This window comes from Dendrobium catenatum, unplaced genomic scaffold (genome assembly GCF_001605985.2).
Source record: "Dendrobium catenatum unplaced genomic scaffold, ASM160598v2 fragScaff_scaffold_1470, whole genome shotgun sequence".
NCBI lineage: Eukaryota > Viridiplantae > Streptophyta > Magnoliopsida > Asparagales > Orchidaceae > Dendrobium > Dendrobium catenatum.
Window position 1 is genome coordinate 799,617 of NW_021319932.1, and position 20,664 is coordinate 820,280.

The window sequence follows — 20,664 nt, forward strand, 5'->3', positions numbered from 1 at the left end:
GAAAATTAGAGAAATAATATTTTTATGGATATCAAAATAGTAAGATAGGTCATTTTGTTTCCAAGAAGTAATATATAGGACATTACAAATGTTAGAGGCATAAGGTGTATTGGGGGAGAAAGTGATAAAGCTTTTATCATTATTGACATAGAGGCCATATAGAGAGCCAAATGGAGTCAAAATATTGGAAAGATAAGCAGCAGTCAGTCTGAATATTTGCCTCACCAAAAACTAGAACATGGGATTTGACTAGTTGGTTTCCTTCCTTTTGGTAGATTTGACTCTAATTGATTTGGGAACTTGGGTATTAGGTGGGTTAGGCATAGTGGGATCATGCTTGAGAGACTCACTTTCAGAATGAAGAATGTTGAATTTGTTTTGTGTGGAGAGGTTTAGGTGGTCAGATGGTTATATGAGGGACCAGTTAGGGGGGGTTGGTGGAGAAACGATTTCAACTGTGGATGGAACAATAGAGGGGGTCGAGTTGGTAGAAGGTGAAGAAGCTTTAATGGAGTTATTAAGGGGTGAAGGTCTCATGGAAGCTTGCTGGAAGGGGATTTTTGGCTAGAGCTTCTGCCCATGGTTTCAATCTTAGCCTCTTTGGAGACGGAGGGGTTGGGACAGAGAGATGAAGGGTGGACAAGAGAGCTTCATGTTTGGCAAGGCACTGGTTTCCAATCAAAATGGACCTAAAGTAACATATTTTTCCCTGAAATGGAGATAGGGGTCTCATCTAGCAAAGAAGACTAGTTGCTCACCTAGACACAAAGTCTGGCAAAGATGAGCCGGGTTTTTTCCTCCGTGAGGGAATCAACATTGAGTCGGCAACCAATGAAACTAGTATTTTACTTTTTTTTTGAGACGAGGAAACATTGTTCATAGGCCAGTTAAAATCTCGGTTGATCTAGCGGGCAACCCACACCAATTTACCCGAACCAACAATTATACTAGTAAATTTTTATTTCCTTTATGGAGTCCAGCACAGAAGCGGCAATCATGAATTTTGATCCATATGGGGTGGATGAAAATTCCTGACGCTTTGGGCTAAAATGAGGATATCATTTATGATGGATGAACGGTTTCCAAGGATAATTCATGTCCCCTGGGTCCAGGACAAATCAGGCACTAAGTAAAGAAAAGAAGTTAATGGTACTTTTTGGGTCCAAGTTTTGCGGATATCAGAAAGAAGGTCTTCATAGTTTTTTGTAGTAAGCTCGTGATATCTATATAAAAAATTCTATTGATCACTAGCGAACTCCCAAGTTATCACACCATTCAAATGAAGCTATGGCGTATGTTAACAAAAACTATTAAGCATAACGTTGATAATTAAATCCATTTCACAAGCTTTAAGCAATTTGTAACGGGTAATATATTGGATATTATGATCATTAGCAGTATGAAATGTGTTATACTCACATAATAAATTTTAATGATTTGAAATACATCATGATTAAAAGTTTTGATGTTCTGAGCTTTTTTTAAAAAAATTATTATTCGGTCTCTATTTATTTCTAGGGGTTGTGTACATATTGTAATTTTTTTTATTTTTATTTAAAAAATTATTGATGCGCCGTTGTCAGGTTCTATGTCCTAGATGAAAAAAGTAGAGGGTTACGTTAGATAGTCTGCAACCAACGAAAAATTTGCCGAATAATCATGATATATATATTCTTAAATAGGTGTAAATCGACCCCAAGAAGCGCGATAAAGGTCTGTTGTTTTTTTTGTTGTTAAATAGGTAAACACAATTAAAAATTAACAATTTAATGTATCATGTATGGATTTCTTTATTCATTTCCAAGGGGTTTGTTCATGTTGTAAATATTTGTATTTTTATTTGAAAAATTAAGTGCTGAAGTACGCATATAATAAAAAATGTTTATAAATTTGTTTACATAATAATAACTATTTTTATCAACCTCGTGCTGCTATTTTACATATTGTTCACTATTCACTTCGGTCTCTAATTTTTTATGAATATCTTGCATAGTATACTTGATGCGCTTGTGCTATTAATATTGAACATTTCATGACCTCTCAGGCGAGATCTCCATTTAGCTTGATTTAATCCATGCTAAACAACTCTTATAGAAGTATTGTACTAGCCATTCTTAAGTAATACCACATTATACCTTTTACTCAACAAATTCTAGTATCATACCATTGAAGTCAACTTCCAAGGTCATTATGTTTAGTTCCCTTTTACCCAAACTCCACTATGACAATAAGTTGATGTCAACGTCACTAATAGATAATGGTGGTCAGAAGACGGTTGTCAAGTGACAGCGGTGAGACGATGACAATTGGGTCATATTAATTAGGCTATGGAGGTCGGGTAACATTAGCTTGGCTATGATAATTGAGTGATGATGGTCAATGAATAACAGTTGTGAGAAGACAATGGGCCGATGATGGTCGAGCAATGTTGTTCGGTGATGGCAGTTATTGGTGGTGATCGTTGGCATTGATTGTCAACCAAGTATATATATAATTTATGATTCTATTCATATGAAGAATTACTGTCAATTTTTACTTTTTTTGAGTTTCATTTATGTAATTATAGCCAAAATTCTAAAATACTCCATTTGATGGCTTATGTTGATTCTCTTTATCATAAACAATGCTATAGGTATTTAAATTTCTTGATGACATGATAATTGAGTAATTTTTTAGACTCATTCTATTTCCTTAGCAAGATGCTCATTTTACCAATAACCATGCAAGAATTGGAGATTGTTTAATCGCTTAAATAGCATTATGATGTTCCCAAATGCACTTCAAGTGTTTGATTTGGGCTCATTTGAAATCGAATCAAAATATTTTTTATGCCTTTGTTTTTGCCTCATTGAAATTTCAGTTTCCTATAAATTTGCTAAAATTAAATTGAGATGATTCTAAACTTAATTTATGAAGCTTTAATTCAAAGATTACATCAAGATTCATGTTTGACAAAATTTTACATGATGCAGCAAAAATAACATTTAATTTTATAGTTTTTTATCAACTATTATTTTATTTTATTCATTTTCCTTTCACTTTTAGCTTAAAAACACCTTAGGAATCTCATACTTAACTACAAAATAAACTTAAAAATCAAAAGTTCCAAACAATCAATATTAATCATAAAAAAATCAAACTCTTATTCCCCAATGATTTGCACCGACCAACTCCTTACATCCTCACTATGACCATCATTGCCATCATTATATCCTGTCTTCTTTCGAAATATAAACATCACTGGCACTTGGTTGAGAAGCCAAAGAAAGTCAAGCACCATCCCATCAATGAATAGCTGAACGTTCCCTACAAATTTCCCCATTATCTCCTCCTCGTACATCGTCACTGCATCCATGAACAACCTGATCATCCTTGTTCCTCCCTCCTGTTCAATACTTATCACAACTCTATGTGCGTCACCATTTGGCTTAAAACGGATTGGCCCAGCGGAGTACGAGTCATTGCTCTTTGTGGCCTCAATCACCTGATGTCTCGACCACTCCGGCAGATCCGAATACGATTCCAAATCTGATTCGGTAGACAGATCGACTGGAGGCTCCATTGCTGGTTCTGAAGGAGACTCTAAAGAATAATCCAAAGTTGCAAAACGCGATGATCTTGCACTGGCGCTTGAGTTTCCGCAACAAAATTTGGCAAATTTCTTCATTGTGGCTTAAAGAGAGTAAACTTTTTATATTTACTTAGCTTCTTCTCATACATGTTAGATATCAATATATAGATTGTAAATTGCTTAAGAAGCATTTATTTAAATTTAAGGTTTAATTGAAGCATATATAGTGTATTAAAAGAAGAAAAATATGCAAATCATTTAATGGTCTGAATCTCCTCTTCTTGGTTCCTAACAAAGGAAACTCATTGATGCTGAAGAGGAACTTAGGAACAAAAGGATTTATAAATGGGAAAGAACAGAGAATGGAAATAGAATTGGCTTTGATAAAAGATAATAAAGAAGATATCTTTCCAAAAAGACTGAAGTTCAGAAATCCTACCAATGCACTGAATTATTCTATCTCACCAAAAACATTCCTGTTGAAGCCCCTCTTGACTTCCATAATAGCCTCAAGAGGAAATGGATGAAGATGGAAAAGAAATACTTCTATATAAAACTATAAGCCCCCCCTTAAATATATTGATAAATTTATTTAAATTTTCAATTACATTTAACCAATTAACAATAATAACATCTAGCATTTATTTTACTGCGTGGGATTAACTACATGAATCATTTTTCTCTATTGTATCTTATAATTAAGAGTGAAATTCTCGTTTAAATCTAATAAAAAAAACACTATCATTGTCAACTCTCAAACTTTATATGAAAAAAAATAGATGATTGTATTAGATAATTTATAGTGAGTGTGAAACTAGTTGAATAATCATGATATTTAACTAAACAATAAAATCTACAAAATTAATAACTTATTTATACAAATTGTGCAAATATATACTTAAAATAATAAAATATTGAATTAACTCTCCACAAATAATAAAATTTGATGTTATTATTTTTTAAAATCGTAGCTTCTTCATTTGCAGATATAGCCTTGTCATTGGAAAAATTGATGTAAAATAGAGACATACATATATATATATATGTATATATATATATATATATATATATACATAGCGCTCCGTTCAGATTTCCGATAGCTCTGTTGCACTCGCTGTAACTCCTTCGCGTGGCTCCTCCAGACCTCCATTTCGGTCGCAGAGAGGTGGTGGCCGATTCGGCACTTCTCGTGGTGGTCGAACGTCTGGTCCACGTATTGAATGTCAAATTTGTGGCAAACCTGGGCATTCTGCAGAAAAATGCTGGCATCGCACTAACCTCAGATATGTTAAACAAACTCCTACAGCATTAGTTGCGGACTCAACTGAGAATTATATTTCTGCATTTCCTGGGCAGTCATCGGATTGGGTCTTGGATACCGGAGCAACTTCACACATCACTAATGATCCCAATCAACTTCTCACAGCTCATCCATATCAGGGTACTCAACAAATCCAGGTCGGAAATGGTCAGTCACTTCCGATAGCTCATACGGGTCAAGGAATACTTCCCACCCCCAACCGTAAGTTATCTTTATCACCACTCTTACACGTTCCTCAAGTCTCCCATAATTTACTTTCTGTCCATCGTTTAACCTCTGATAATAACTGCCTTGTTTCCTTCACACCTCATGGTTATTGCATAAAGGACGGGAAAACCAACCGCTCGATCCTCTCGGGTTTATGCCGTGACGGACTTTAGTCCATTCCAAATCATTCCAGTTCGTCTCCTCAAGCTTACATTGCCACCGCCAGCTCTTCTACGTGGCATTCAAGATTGGGACATCCTCATCCTGCTGTGTTATCTCGTATAGCATCTAGTTTTCCTTCTTTAAAGATATATGTTACTAGCAATGTCTGTCATTCGTGTCAAACTGCTAAGTGTCATAGGTTACCTTTTCTTAGTTCAAATTCTCAATGTACTTCTCCATTTCAAGTTGTCGTCTCTGATGTATGGGGGCCTTCCCCAATTTTCTCTCTTAATGGATATCGCTATTATGTGTTATTTGTGGATGAATTTTTCCGTTTTTCTTGGCTGTATCCGATGGTGACAAAAGCTGAAGTTTTCTCAAAATTTTACTTATTTAAAGCCATGGTGGAAAAACAGTTTTCTACTCACATTAAAATTTTTCGCTCAGATGGGGGAGGCGAATATACTAGCACTCAATTTCAACATTTTCTCTCTACGAATGGCATTTTACATCAATTTAGTTGCCCTCATACTCCCCAACAAAATGGTTTGGCTGAGCGAAAACATCGCCACATCATTGAGACTGCTCCTACACTGTTATTACAAGCTAAATTACCCACCTCTTTCTAGGTTGAATCGGTCCTAACGGCAGTCTATTTAATTAATCGTCTTCCCTCTCCGAGTACAAAATACATCTCTCCTTTTCAATGTCTGTATAAAAGTCCTCCATCCTATTCCCACCTCAAAATTTTCGGTTGCTTATGTTATCCTTGGTTGCAACCGGCTGCTCCCAATAAATTTGCTCCCAAATCTTCAGCTTGTGTTTTCATTGGATATAGTTCTACTCATAAAGGTTTTAGATGTTACAATTTGCAAACTTCTAAAATTCTAATCTCTCGTCATGTCCAATTTCATGAAAATATATTTCCCTTCCACAACAATTTCTCTTCCAATTCCGCTCTGCCATCCTCCTCATCTACTCCCATAATTTCACCTTTAACACTTGTTCCTCACACAAATATTACTCCACCTACTACTCCCCATACTATACCAGACACACCTGCACCTCAATTTCATGACCAACATACCTCTCCGACGCCTCAACACAGTCCAATTTCTACTTCCCCCACTCCCTTACCTATTCCTACCCGGCATCCAATGGTGACTAGACTGCAGACTGGTAAGTTGAAACCCAAACCTGTTTTTAATCTCCAGCATTCTCTGGTTGATGAACCCGATCCTATGGCAAGTAAACACAAATGCTGGAGAGATGCTATGTCCGCCGAATTTCAAGCATTACAACAACAGGGAACTTGGGAATTGGTTAAGCCACCGTCTTCTCAAACCATTCTTGGTTGTAAGTGGATTTACAAAACAAAGAGGGCTTCGGATGGCACTATAGCACGCTACAAGGCTCGTCTTGTTGCTCAAGGCTATCGCCAAGAGTATGGGATTGATTATACAGAAATTTTTAGTCCTGTTGCAAAGTTACCTACAATTCGTCTTTTTATTACAACGGCGGTCATCCGGCAATGGTCCATTTTACAATTAGATGTTTCAAATGCTTTTCTTCATGGTGATTTAAATGAAGAAGTTTATATGCATCAACCACCGGGCTTTAGAGACCCTCAATATCCTGATTTTGTTTGTCGCTTACATAAAGCAATCTATGGTCTAAAGCAGTCTCCGCGACAATGGTTTGCAAAATTAACTACTCATCTGCAGTCTTTGGGCTTTCGGCACAGTGATGCTGATCCTTCTCTCCTAGTTTATGATCACAATTCTCATCTCATATATTTTCTAATATATATGTTGATGACATTTTAGTCACCGGCACCAATTCTCAACTCATTGCGGATCTTCTACTTAGTCTCCAACAGCAATTTCAAATTCGTAATTTGGGTCCTCTCACGTATTTTCTCGGTATCCAGGCGGCTGCTACATCTACAGGATATCATCTCCACCAAACCAAATATGCCTTGGATATTTTAAATCGGGCAGGTATGGCAAACTGCAACCCGGTTCTTACTCCTTTTCCTTCTAAACTGAGTTTGGACGACAAGGCTATGACAGTTTTTGAAAATCCCGAATTCTACCGGCATCTTGTTGGATCCTTACAGTATTTAACTATTACTAGACCGGATCTTGCTTATGCAGTAAACAAGTTATGTCAATTTATGCACTCTCCTCTATACCAACATTTTCATGCTCTTAAACACCTTCTTCGGTATATTAAGGGTACAGTTGATCTTGGTTTACCAATTACCGGTCACTCCTCTACTTTACATGCATATGTTGATTCCGATTGGGCCGGTGACCCATCCGACAGAAAATCTACTACTGGTTACTGTTTATTCATTGGGGACACTCTTCTATCATGGTGTGTCAAGAAGCAACCTACGGTGGCTAAGTCTTCAACCGAAGCTGAATACCGTGCTCTTTCCATGGCTGCAACGGACATTATTTGGATTCGTAGGCTTATGGCTGATTTTCGGTTCAATCTCTCTACTCCAGCATCTCTTTATTGTGACAATGTCTCGGCAATTGCACTTGCTCACAATCCTGTTTTTCATGCTCGTACGAAGCATATAGAAGTGGACTATCACTTCATTCGAGATTGTATAAAATCAGCCACTCTTACCTTACTCCATATAAATTCCCATGATCAACTTGCTGATATCTTTACCAAAGCTCTTCCTCATCTTCGTTTTGCCGACCTTAGATCCAAGCTTCAGGTGACACCTACACCATCAGCTTGAGGGGAGCTGTTAACCTAGTCCGGCAATACATCACACCGTTAAGAGGATGCTTCCACTACTGGCTGCAGAGGATATTCCACTTGGCTTAAGCAAGTGGCGCAGCACACAAATGATTACACTTTGTTTTAATATAAGGGTGTACTGTAGCAAAGAAATGAGTGTGGCTTTTCACCCAAAACTCTTCTTCTCCTTCTTCTTCTTTTCTCTGTGTTTTGGTTTTCTCTGCTAACATTTCGTGCAATCCCAACTAATATTTCATAAGGCAATCCCAACTAATCATAACATAATGAATACCTAATTATACATATGATCAATGATTATATGCATGATCATATAAAGAGAGTAAGATACCTCAAAATATATCAAGGTACTCAAACAACGGTATCACATAATTCACATATGCAAGCTAATATAACTCATGATCTTTTGGTTGATAGTTAAAGCTCTCAACCAATAGATTAAGATGAGCTACCTATTTTAATCTCCTTCAATCGATAACCGTTGATCTTTATAGTTTTCGTGCCATTTTTAATGGCTATAAGATGTCCAACTTAAGATCTGTTTGGGACGGCCGTAGTATTTTACAAAATTGATTGTGAAGTTGATGTAGGAAAAATAACATAGTTACTCTAGTTGCAAAAAGTAATTTTTCATCCCATAAATTTTTTAGTGAGAAAGTAGTAGTTAAATGAAACTTTGATTATTGTCTAAAAATCAAAGCAGTTAGATAGCTGCAACAAATGAACCCTTAACCAAATAATGCAATCATGAAATTTAAAAAATTTATTTATTTTATTATTTATTTCAAATGAACAATAAAACCTTAATCAAATTAAAATTCTTATTGCAACAAATAAAATAATACTAAAATAAAAAAAAAATTAGCGTAAGATAAAATTAGATTCCATTTTTATTTTAGCGAAGTTTTCAGACAACTAATTATGTCAATTACCACAAAGCAACTTTTAGACCCCAAAGATCCGCAACGTATAGCTCCTCCCATTGCTCTTCGTGCCACTCAGGCTCGCCATCATTGCTGCACTCACCGCCACCGTAGTCGCCGCCGCCGCCGCCGCCGCTGCTTTCTCCGTCACCATTGCCGCTGCAATCACGGCTGTCATCGCTAGCGCTGACTGTCGTACGGAATGAAAACCACACCGACAACCTACTGGCTTTGGCAAACGGATTCCGAAGGAGTTTCCAAACGTGGTTCCTGATGATGCTCCAAAGATGGCTCCAATGGCGGCTCTGAATATGGCATCCAGCGTTGCTCCTCAGTTCTCCACATTGACGTTGGAGCAACGACGACAAATATTGGTTAACCGTTTCATTGTGATTCAAAGAAAGAACCGATTTCTTCTGTTTATTCTTTTTTTTTTTTTTAGAAGCTTTGGTATCATTGTATAGAATCAGCTAAAATGTGCCATCAAATTGCATAGACATTGCTACATGCGTTGGATCGCCTCATGAGGAAATGAATAAATAAATAAAAAGATTTAATTTTGATAAAAATGACAAATGGATTTATAAGTTAGCAATCCAGCACTGCAGGCACACAAAATTAAGCCGTTCTTGTTAAAGTTCTCAATAAATGGCATGGCCCATCAGCTTGATCAGAGTCAGACTCGAAAAATTTAGATTATGAGTTAATTTAAAGTTCTCAATAAATAGGTCGAGTTTTGGTTGAGTTTTTCGACCCGTTTAATAAAGGGTCGAGTTTGGCATGACCAGCGAATTCATTTTTTATCCGAAAATAACCAATTTAATGTATTTATTCTTCTTTGTATTTTTTTTATTTAACTTTTGGGGAATAATCTTCTTATTTTTTTATCCAATATCTTAAAATTTATAGTTAATAGATTATTATTGTTGCGGGCTAGAATATACGCGGCGATATAGTTGTAATTCTACGTCTTAGCGTTGCACGGATGTACATCTCACACACGCAAAAGATTTTTTACATGGAAAACCCTGGAAAGGGGGAAAACCACGGGGCCTAGCCTAGTTGGAAAAGATTTCATTAGATTTTTTTTTTAATCTGATCACCCTCAAGGACGAGTCAGCCCACTGTACTCAACTCAAATTCTAGTGAAATATTTTTCAATTGGGCTAGGCCCCGTGGTTTTTTCCCTTTTCAGGATTTTCCACGTAAAAAATCTTTTGTTATCTGTGTGTGAGATGGATATTCGTGCAACACTAAGACGTAAAATTAATTATAATTCTATCACCGCGTATATTCTAGCCCGCAACAATTATTATTTTGTAAATCAAAACGGGTTAACGACTCAGATTCATGTTAGATTTTTGACCAATTTATTAAACAGGTTGGTTCAGGCATGGATCAAACACAAACTCGATCTGTCAACCCGTTTTGACATCCCCGCCCAAAACCTCCCTTTCACCATTTTGAAAATAAGCATGGACATTGAATGGAAAAAAGAAGATGTTTAAGGTTCAAAGATTTAATAAGATTAGAATTAGGATTGAACTAGCTAATATAATAAATATTTAAACTATTTTAAAATTTTAATATAACTTAACTAATATAATTATGACACAACAATAATATTTTCATCAATTCAATATGCATCAAAACGCTTTATCATTAAATATTTGAATATATAATATTTTTTGAAACATAATATTTTGATTATTTTCATTATGTTCTCCATTTAATTAGCCATAAAAAAATATCTAGAGCACTATCACTAGATTGGAATAATAATGATAATCAAAATTAAAAAACCTTCAAATTTATTTATATTAATGACTTTGTTTTGATGAGCTGCGTTAAACCAAATATTACAAGCAGCTAAAACTCATAATAAAAAAGCTCCTCTTAGGCCCCAATGATCTGCAACCAATAAAACTTATCAGGATCTTCCCACTGCGCTCCACGGAACTCCGGATCCCAGCTATCGCCACACACGCTGCCTTCAGCAACACTGCTTGCATCATCATAATCATCCCCGCCACCACCGCCGCGGCCGCCGCCGCCGCCGCTGCTTTGGCCACGATTGTTGGTATTCAACCTTGTACGAAACGTAAATTTCATGAACAATCCAATGGTATTCCAGCTAAAATTAACGTTCAATCCATCAATGAATAGCCAAGTGTCTCCTCTAATATTCCACTTAGTATCCACACTGTAACATTGGCTTCCATCTATTACCAACGCCATTGTTGTCTTATCTTGCTTGTCGAAGCTTATCGCAATTGCATGGAAGCCACCATTGGGTGTAATGCGAGCCTTTTTGATGTTGAACGTATCGTCGTGCTTCAGGCAACGCAATATCTTAAAATTTGGCAGACCCAGCAAATGTGAAGGGAGTTTCCAACTGGCCGGATCCGAAGGAGGCTCCGGTGGCTGTACTGGCTGCGGCTCCTCCTCCTCCTCCTCCTTAGTTTCTTTTTCTTGAATAGGCGGCTTCTCGTCATTGCTGGTGCCAGAAGAACCGCACCAGAGATTGGAGAATCTCTTCATTGTGGTTCAAAGAAGAAGAAAAAAACTAAATCTTTATGCTGTAAGAAATACTGAGAGGCCAATTTATAGTATTACAGCATCATTGAGGATGAAGGTTTTTATGGAATTGGTTAAAAACCAGGCCCTGGAGAATTTAAGGCTGGGCCAAAATTACAACATATATCCAGATTAATTGAACTGCAAGCATTTAATATTCTGAAACTTGTGTACGTGATCTTTCATGGCTAATGAGGCAAAGCGCATTGCTGATGGAAAGAAAATTGAGGGAATAGAAGAATTTTTAAGCGATAAGGAGATTTGAATTATGGAAAGCCAGTTGGATTTGATAAACCAAAGATGGAAAAGAAGTGGTGCGAGCATAAGAACATACTATCGGCCTTTTTCTGGAAAACGAACGTTATGAATATATTTACGTTGAAAGCATTCCAAATAACATTTCTGTTAAATACCTTCCAAATTAGCTCATGACCATTTTATCTATTTCTTTAAGCCTTTTTTTTTTTAAATAATCTTAATCACAAATTAATACACATATGGATATATGTATAGGCCATGAACTCAAGATCTTGTGGTTAATTGGAGCCAAACATAGAACCACTAGACTAAGGCTTAATTCGTTTGGGACGGCTTTTTTACTGTTTTTTAAAACAACTTTTCGTACAAAATTTAAATTTTTTGTACTAGAAAGCTGCTTTAAGAAACAATAACAAAGCCATCCCAAACAAAGCCTAAGATAAGTTGGTTGGGAGCTTTGATTATCAACCAAGAGATTTCGGGTTGGAGTCTTGCGTATGTGATGTGTGTCTGAATTTGTCCTAATTGGCCTAAATGTTCTAAAATAATAATAATAATTTTGTATAAGGCATGCATAAAATTATATTTATTACTGATCTAGAGCTAAGTCTGACCTCAAATTTTTATGTTAAAAGGGGCAAAATATTTGGAAGAGTTAAAAGGATAAATAGATTTTAATAAAAAAAATATAACCACCACCATTTGGGTGACCACCATGGCACCCTAGCTATTTTTTATGAATATGATTTTATTAGTAGGCATTAAAGGAAACAATTAAAATTCATATTGTCAATGTATAATTTCCTTGGTTATATTTTCTAGATTAGGAAGGCATTTTAAAATTTGAATGGTGTTAATATCATTTTGAATAGGAGTACGTTTATGTCATCATTGTACACTTTCATTATTACACTATATATTTCTTTGAACAGGCATTAACGCCTTTCTATTCCTTGGGATATATATATATAAATATATATATATATATCTAAATTAATGTTTAATTAATACATTAAATAATTATTTATCAAATAATAAATAGATATATTCTCATGAAATCATCAACATTTATAATTTGTCTATCCATAAGCAAAACTTCAAATATTTTATTCAATTAAAAAATGATTAATGTTGATGGAAAATAATTTTGTGAGATAGGCTTATGAAAATTTTAATAAGATTATGTCTCAAAACTATTGTATTTTTTTAGATAAATATAATATAAATTAAACTAAATTATTATATATTATATTAATATCATAATAAATTTAATAATATTTCGATTAAAATTTAATAAAATTATTATTTTTAAGCTTTTGAGTGGAGGTTCTTCGCCGATAGCCCTACCCGCCTCTTCAGCTGAAAAAGATAGCCCTTTCCGCCGTTTAAAGCCTATCGTCTTCCTCCGCGACGCCGTCGCCGTCGCCGTCGGGTTCATAGGTAGAATCCCTCCCCACTTCTCTCAACACAGAATATGTTTTCTTCCTTGCAATATTGTTTTATTTCACTTCAATCTGCATAGTTTTCGTTCTGTCCATCTCATCCCGTTTGCACCTCTCGGCGTTTTTTTATCGTTCTCATGAGAAATGGAGAAGAAGAGGAGGGTGGAGTAGACGGAGAGGATTTCAGGAAGCAATTACAGGTTTGATAAGTGCATAGATATAGAGGAAAATTGGGCGGGGCATAAGAAAATGAAACGGGGGAGACGGATTTGGGGGTGGGAATGAGTTGGTAAGCTCCAACAACCCTCATCAGTTGGATGATGCACGGGACAAACCCTTCTTTTGAAATAGACATCTCTAAAACCGCCCAAATAAAAAAGTGCATGTTCTAAGCTGCGTAGATTATCCTTATAATATGAAATTCTGAAAATGATTTTTGGTACATTGTGGCTGGAATCCTATCATTTTTCTATTTTCTGATAAAATAAATGTATGTGTTGATATGTGTGATTCCTTAGCTAACGGTATGCATTGCTTTCTATTCTTTTGCAACTTTTTCAGGTTATCGGTGCCAATAAAACTACTAGTGCTGGATACCCTTTTTTTTCATATCTCTTGATATCTTGGAGATGTTCAAAAATATTTTGAGCAATAAACTACTGAAGCAGAGTGTTGTTTATGACTATAAGAAACTTTCTTCTTTATATTGTTGCAGAACTTGCTTACATGATGGAAAGGTAAGATGATACAATGTCTCTTGGTTATTTCACTATCATGTACTTAAATTTTTTATGTTTAATTGGTTCTCTCTTGATGTACGTCTAGCTTGTATTGATCGGGCATGTTTCTTTCAGTTTGTTTGTTTAACAAGTTTTATTTATGATTACTCTTTATAAAGTTTATTATGCCTCATTTTATGTGGTTGATTAAATTTGCTACTCATCATTTTTGGTGGATGATTAAGTTTATGATTGATATGAAGGGAACTTAGGTGAGACTTGAGAGGGGGATTATTAAGGCACTTGAGACTATTGGATTTAGTCACACATTATATAGTTATAGAGAAAATGATTAAAATAGTCCTTTGATTCTTTATAAAAGATCAAAATAGTCCTCAACTATATTAAATGACCATTTTGGTATTTCAGATCTTTAAAGAGGAACCAAAATAGTCCCACAATGGGATCATTTTGGTCTTTCATAAAGAGTTAATAGACCATTTTAGTCATTTTCTATATAGTTATAAAAATATGTTAGTTTATTGTATCACACCCCACACTGCCCCCTTTCAAACAATGCAGGATACAAATGAGAAAAATCATATATTATATTTACAAAGCAACTTAACACCAAAAAAATATTTTTATAACAATAGTTTACAATTTTACATACCTTTGCTCAAGACTCGTCTCATAATAAAAAAGTAAAATAAAATATAGATTTTAAATTAACCTATGTCTAGTCAACTTCTATATATTTATCTTTACCATTTCTTGTAACAACAGCCAAAATAAAAATTTGATGAGCTATGAGGCTCAGAAAGATATTCAATTATAATACAATATTCAAGTATATAAAACATAATATTTACCTATCTATCAACAAGTGGAAGTAAGAACTGCATGTACTCATTTAAAAGAAAAATATGCATAGTATAGAATCATTTAATAGATAAAAATAATATTGCATATAAGAATTATATTAATCTGAACCAACCATTTGAGTATCTCATAATGTTAATGCACTCTATATGATGTACATTTGTGCTCCACCAGGCCACCACTTGAGGCCCTGTGCTCCACTAAGCCACCACTTGAGGCATGCTCCACCAAGACACCACCTAAGGCCCAAACTTCTGTCAGACCATCGCTTAACGTCGTTGCTCTACCGGACCACCATCTGAGGCCAGAACTTCCATCGGACCACCACTGGAAGCCCTCACCTCCGTCGGACCACCACCTGATGTTGTGGCTCCGCCGGACTACCACCTGAGGCCCGAACTTCCACCGAACCACAGCTTGAGGCCCTGTGCTTCACCAGGCCACCACCTAAGGCTCGGACTTCCGCCGAACCACCACTTGAGGCCCTGTGCTCCACCAGGACACCACCTGAGGACCGAACTTCTGCTGGGCCACCACCTGACGCCCAGAGTTCTACCAGAGTATCTCCTTACTATAACAGTCTTTCTGACCCCGGTCTCCTGCTGACTACGGTCCTTCTAACCTCTGTCGCCTTCTATGGTCATTTTGACCTCCATCAACAGACAACAATCTGTCTGACCCCGATCTCCTGCCGACTACGGTCCTTCTAACCTCCGTCACCTAATATGGTCCTTCCAACCTCCATCAACAGATAACAATTTTTCTGACCCCGGTCACCTGTCGACTACGGTCCTTCCGACCTTCGCCGCCTACTATGGTCCTTCCGACCTCCATCAATAGACAACAGTCTTTCTGACCCCGGTCTCTTGCCGACTACGATCCTTCTGACCTCCGTCGTCTACTATGGTCCTTCCGACCTCCATCACCAGACAACGATCTTTCCGACCTCTATCCTATCGACTATGGTCGTGCCGACCAAAGAAACGCATCTATTGTAACTCCACCATGTAATGCACTCTATATGATGTACATTTGTGACATCAAGCCAAGGCCTTCTCCTAAGGAAGGGCCGCTCATATGCTTCAATCATAAACTATAGGCTCTTGAGATCGTACTTCCTATATCGCCTGTAGGCTTCATATCATAACTTATAGGCTTCTAAAGTCACACTGCCTCTATCATCATAGGCTTCATTTCTAGCCCGTAAGCTTCATATCATACCAAGGCCACACTGCCTCTATTGGGTCGCACTGCCATTAGGGTCACATTGCTCCATTCACCTGCCACGTAATATGACAAATTCTCAGGTTTTTCTAATCATTATGTTTTTCCTTCCAAGTTGTGTGATGCTTGTCTATATATAGAAACATGTATATGCAGACAATTTAATATAGCGGTCAAGCGCATTCGCAAATAGGCAGGTATGATTGTATGAATCTTATGTTATGACTCATCGTATAATAGATTATAGAATTATACATAAAAGCATCATATAACAAAATAACTTATTTATATGTAAAATGGTTGCATGTCTACTCACTAAAATGTATATCTTACCTTATCAACATACATACTCACCAATTCAGACACCTCGTCCCCGCCTGCATCTGTAAGGTACCTTCATCAACTTGAATTATTAATTGAAATTCCTCACTTCTATTATTAGACTCATACAGTTAATTTGATTCCCAAACAACATACCTTCCAAATTTTTACATTGCATACATGTCTATCGATACCCTTTCACATTGCACTTCGACGTCCTAGTCATCCACTAAGCAATGTTAACTAGAATCATTACATACACAAATCCTACAAATTACCTAGAGGCATTAATTTCTTACCTTCAAGCACCAACTAACTTCCTTACCTCTTTTCGCTTTCTCTTCTCTTCCTTCCCTGATTTCCTCTTCCTACTTCCTTAATTTCTTCTCCCTACTTTCCTGGCTTCCAAAATCCACCCTTAACAAATAGCTTATTCATTCCCCATTTTAATCGACCAACCCAATACCTACACTAAACCGAGCCCACCATCCGAGTACCTTAACTCATTCGACCAACTCCATGACCAGCTGCAGCTTTTTCTTTGGCCTCGAACAGCTGCAGCTTTCGATTTGGTCTCCCCTAATCCGCTGCAACATAAAATCGAAGTCTTCCATCCTTAGCATGGCTTAGTTTAGGCAAAATCAGAATTAAAGGACTTTTATCGAATTGCTCTTCCACCAAAACATTGCATGTAAGCCATCTGTCCCACTATCTACCCTTAGCTACTGTAAAAAATCATATTTGAACAATAAAATCATTTTATAACTCAAGTAAAAATACAAAAGAGATTTAATTTCCAATCTTCAAATCCTTTGCAAATTGACCTATAGTTCTATATATTGAATTGCTCCAATCAATGAGTACTACACAATGACATTCTTATTGATGACTTTTGGGAAAGTTGAGATTTTGGGGTATAATTTAAGTAAAAAAAAAATTGTATTTTTATATGAAAATTTTGGTTATTATATATTGATTGGCTCTCTTTCCTTGTCTTAATCTTTTGAGTTGAAAAGGTGTATGGCCACTCATATATTGATCCCAACTTTGGTCTCCTATGGGTTCACCTTTGGCAACTGTAAATAGGTGAGTCGATGATTTAACTGGGATCAAGTGGTTCATGCATATTTTTGGCTCCCATGGTTCAACTACTTCATATTTGGGCGATGAACCCATTTTTAACCCAAAACGTTACACCTGTGGATAAAGTCAACCACTTCATATTTCAACACCAATATCTTTTTTCAGCTATCCGATTTTGTTAAACCCAATAAGTTGTCTTAACAATCTCCCTCTTATAACATCATCAACCATCGTGTATCAAGAGCTAACTCAACCCTGGAGAGCTACTATAGAGTCACCATTCTTGACCCTCACTTGACCATAGTGGAATCCCTCAATGGCTCATAGGACACAAACTACATGACTCGTCAATTGTCAAATCAACAACTTTGATATTACTTAGAACAACCTGAAATCTACCCATCAAGATGTTACATGCTTTGACCACACAAGCCTAATGATTTTATTAAAAAATGCCCCAACAAGGGCACACTTAACATTGGAGTTCGTAACAAAACTCTAACAATAACATCAAAATATGCCTTAATATATGTGTTTTTTTCTAATATACTTAACTAATCTCTCAATATTTTCTATAAAATCAAGTGAGTTGTCAATATTATACAGTTTTATACTTCGTCAAAAAGAATCGTGTTTTAATCTATATATAATTTCAACTTATAAGCCAAATGATTATTTTTTTATCGCAAAGACTTCAAGTTGAGTCATGTACACTATCACTTCAAGATCACCATTGAAAATAATGTACATAAATTTAATATAATAAGTTATATAAGTCATGATAACCTTTAATTAATTATTTTTTTAATCTACAAAGAAAATTTAATTATAATTTATATTTTCCTCTTGAGTGAAACTATATTCTCTTCGTAGATCTAAATAGACTTGGTTAGAAAATATTAGAAATGTTAGAATTGGGCACCCATGAGTCTTTGGTGATTCTCATTAATTTTTAATTCTTAACTTTTTAATCAAAGAGGCTGAACTGCTAGCCATTCAGAAATGCTAGTTAATAAAAACAATTATTTTGGTTTCTTAAGAAACCGAAATATGAAAATCTGGTTTCTTAAGAAACCGGAATTTCTTAATTTGGTTTCTTAAGAAACCGGTTTTTCATATTCCGTTTTCTTTTCAAATCACAAATTAAAATAGTTTTGTTTATCGTGACATCTTGAATGTTAGAATACATTAAAATAGTTGCCCATGAGTCTTTGGTGATTCTCATTAATTTATAATTCTTAATTTTTAATCAAAGAGGCTGAACTACTAGCCATTCAGAAATGCTAGTTAATAAAAACAATTATTTTGGTTTCTTAAGAAACCGGAATTTCTTAATTTGGTTTCTTAAGAAACCGGTTTTTCATATTTCGTTTTCTTTTCAAATCACAAAATAAAATAAGAAAAAATTTATAAAAACCAGAGAAGTGAATAAAAAATTTTAGAATTTACAGAAACCGGATAAGTAAAATCCGATTTCCGGTCAAAGTAGAATTGACTCTTAATAGGACACAATGGAGAAGAAGGATTCATGCAGTTGACCCCGCATAATGGGATAAAGGCTTGATGTTGATATTGTTGTTGTTGAGTGAAACTATAGCAATAAGTTTAGCTTTATATCATTTAATATTACCCTATTTGCCTTCTTTTGGGCCTCATAGGCTCATTTACAGCCAATGGCTTTAGATCCTCTTGGTGGTTTAACAATGTCTTAAAGTTAATTCTAATTATTTGTAGATGCAATTTCATCAAACATGGCATCATGCCAAAGTATAGATTTATCCCATACATGAGTTGCAAAAACTGACTTAGGACCATTATTTGCTCAAACATCAAAATCAGACTATTGAAGATAGACAATGTAATATGAAGTCATTGTTTATTCTCTATATCTTGGTGATCTTCTCAATTCTACTACTTCTGTATTTGTACTTTTTTATTGTAGGTTCGATGTGAACTTACTTTTTTATGTTGGTGATTCTTGATTTGATTGTTCATCAAAGTGATTCTAGTCAATCTCCTGAAAATACAACCAATTAAACATTTTTATTCAGCTTATTATCTTGTTCCCTAATATACTCAAATTTCATTTCGTAAGAGAAACTAGTACTCCTACTGAGCTCATAATCCTCAATAAACTAGCATTCCTCGCTTCAATAATTTTTGTTGTGCTACGAGTACAATTAAATCCTATCATTTATAATTTAATGCATTTCCAAGAAAGCAACTACCAACTATTTTGGAATGCAATTTCTTTATTTATGGGTTATTAACCCACACCTCAACAAAATAATCACATATGTATAAATGATTTAATCTAGGCTTTCAGTGTTCCCCAACTTAATGAGTATTAGGGATAGTTTAGTATGAAATCCTGTTAAAAGCATTCCGAAGAGATGAAATAAGATTAAGAGTTACTAATCACATTCCTTGCCTTATTCATTAGTATGTGATTTCTTCTTTTAGCACCATTTTCTTAGTGTTCCCGACATTGTATATTGAGAAAATATACTTATTCTTGAAGAAATACTCTCCATATATCTCCTCACTTATATCATATCTAGTGTTTCTTAGTATCCCCGACATTGTATATTGAGAAAATATACTTATTCTTGAAGAAATACTCTCCATATATCTCCTCACTTATATTATATATTCATATCTAGTGATCTTTATTTTCTCGTCCTTTTATTTTTCCACCTCGTCTTTATAAACTTTAAATGCATCTAGTGCTTCATCCTTTTAAATATAAGATATAGATGCATATGTAGAAAAGGTCCACAAACATTAGTGTATGATTTCCAAAACGTCAAAAGTCTTTTTGGTCGCTTTGGCAGTATCGTTAGTTTGCTTATCCTTTATGTATCATCTAAAAGGTATCAAAATCGGTAAAAATCAAGATATTTCAAAATCCCATTATTAATCAGTCTCTTTATTCTCACTAAAGAGATGTGTCTTAATCTTATATTCCATGAACTTGAAAAGATCTCCTTATTGATATTCCTCTTAATATGAATTTTATCACCATGATGTATAGAAGAAAGGTTGCATTCATATAAGAAACTAAGGTTTTATTTGCGACGGATTTCTTATTGCTTCTTAAAGCAGCTTTTTAATACAAAAATTAATTTTTTTGCATTAAAAGCTGCTTTAAGAAGCAGTAAGAAAGCCCTCCCAAACGAAGCCTAAATCTAATTGA

General features: G+C 35.4%; 2 protein-coding genes and 1 long non-coding RNA gene across 7 annotated transcripts in view; all 3 read left to right on the plus strand.

Moving 5' to 3' along the window:
• LOC110109905 (probable gamma-aminobutyrate transaminase 3, mitochondrial) overlaps positions 1–3,791 on the plus strand; it is a 46,956-nt gene extending 43,165 nt beyond the window's left edge. For 2 of the 4 annotated variants that reach the window (XM_020841120.2, XM_020841121.2), the window contains exon 20: positions 3,509–3,791. In XM_020841120.2, the coding sequence (XP_020696779.2) occupies positions 3,509–3,593 (85 nt within the window). In that variant the 3' untranslated portion in view covers positions 3,594–3,791. Of the gene's footprint in view, positions 1–2,254; positions 2,655–3,508 lie in introns of those variants that run through there. The other 2 variants (XM_028700210.1, XM_028700209.1) reach the window with 2 other exon arrangements.
• An 862-nt stretch (positions 3,792–4,653) lies between these two features.
• On the plus strand, positions 4,654–5,583 carry LOC114581011. Its single transcript, XR_003702808.1, has 2 exons — positions 4,654–5,093; positions 5,219–5,583. It is a non-coding gene; the product is annotated as an uncharacterized LOC114581011 (long non-coding RNA).
• Positions 5,584–13,129: 7,546 nt separating this feature from the next.
• Positions 13,130–20,664, plus strand: part of LOC110109906 — an 11,218-nt gene continuing 3,683 nt past the window's right edge. The window contains exons 1-2 of one of the 2 annotated variants that reach the window (XM_020841122.2): positions 13,130–13,237; positions 13,801–13,976. In XM_020841122.2, coding sequence (XP_020696781.1) covers positions 13,869–13,976 — 108 coding nt within the window. In that variant the 5' untranslated portion in view covers positions 13,130–13,237; positions 13,801–13,868. Of the gene's footprint in view, positions 13,238–13,321; positions 13,440–13,800; positions 13,977–20,664 lie in introns of those variants that run through there. The other variant, XM_028700216.1, reaches the window with a different exon arrangement.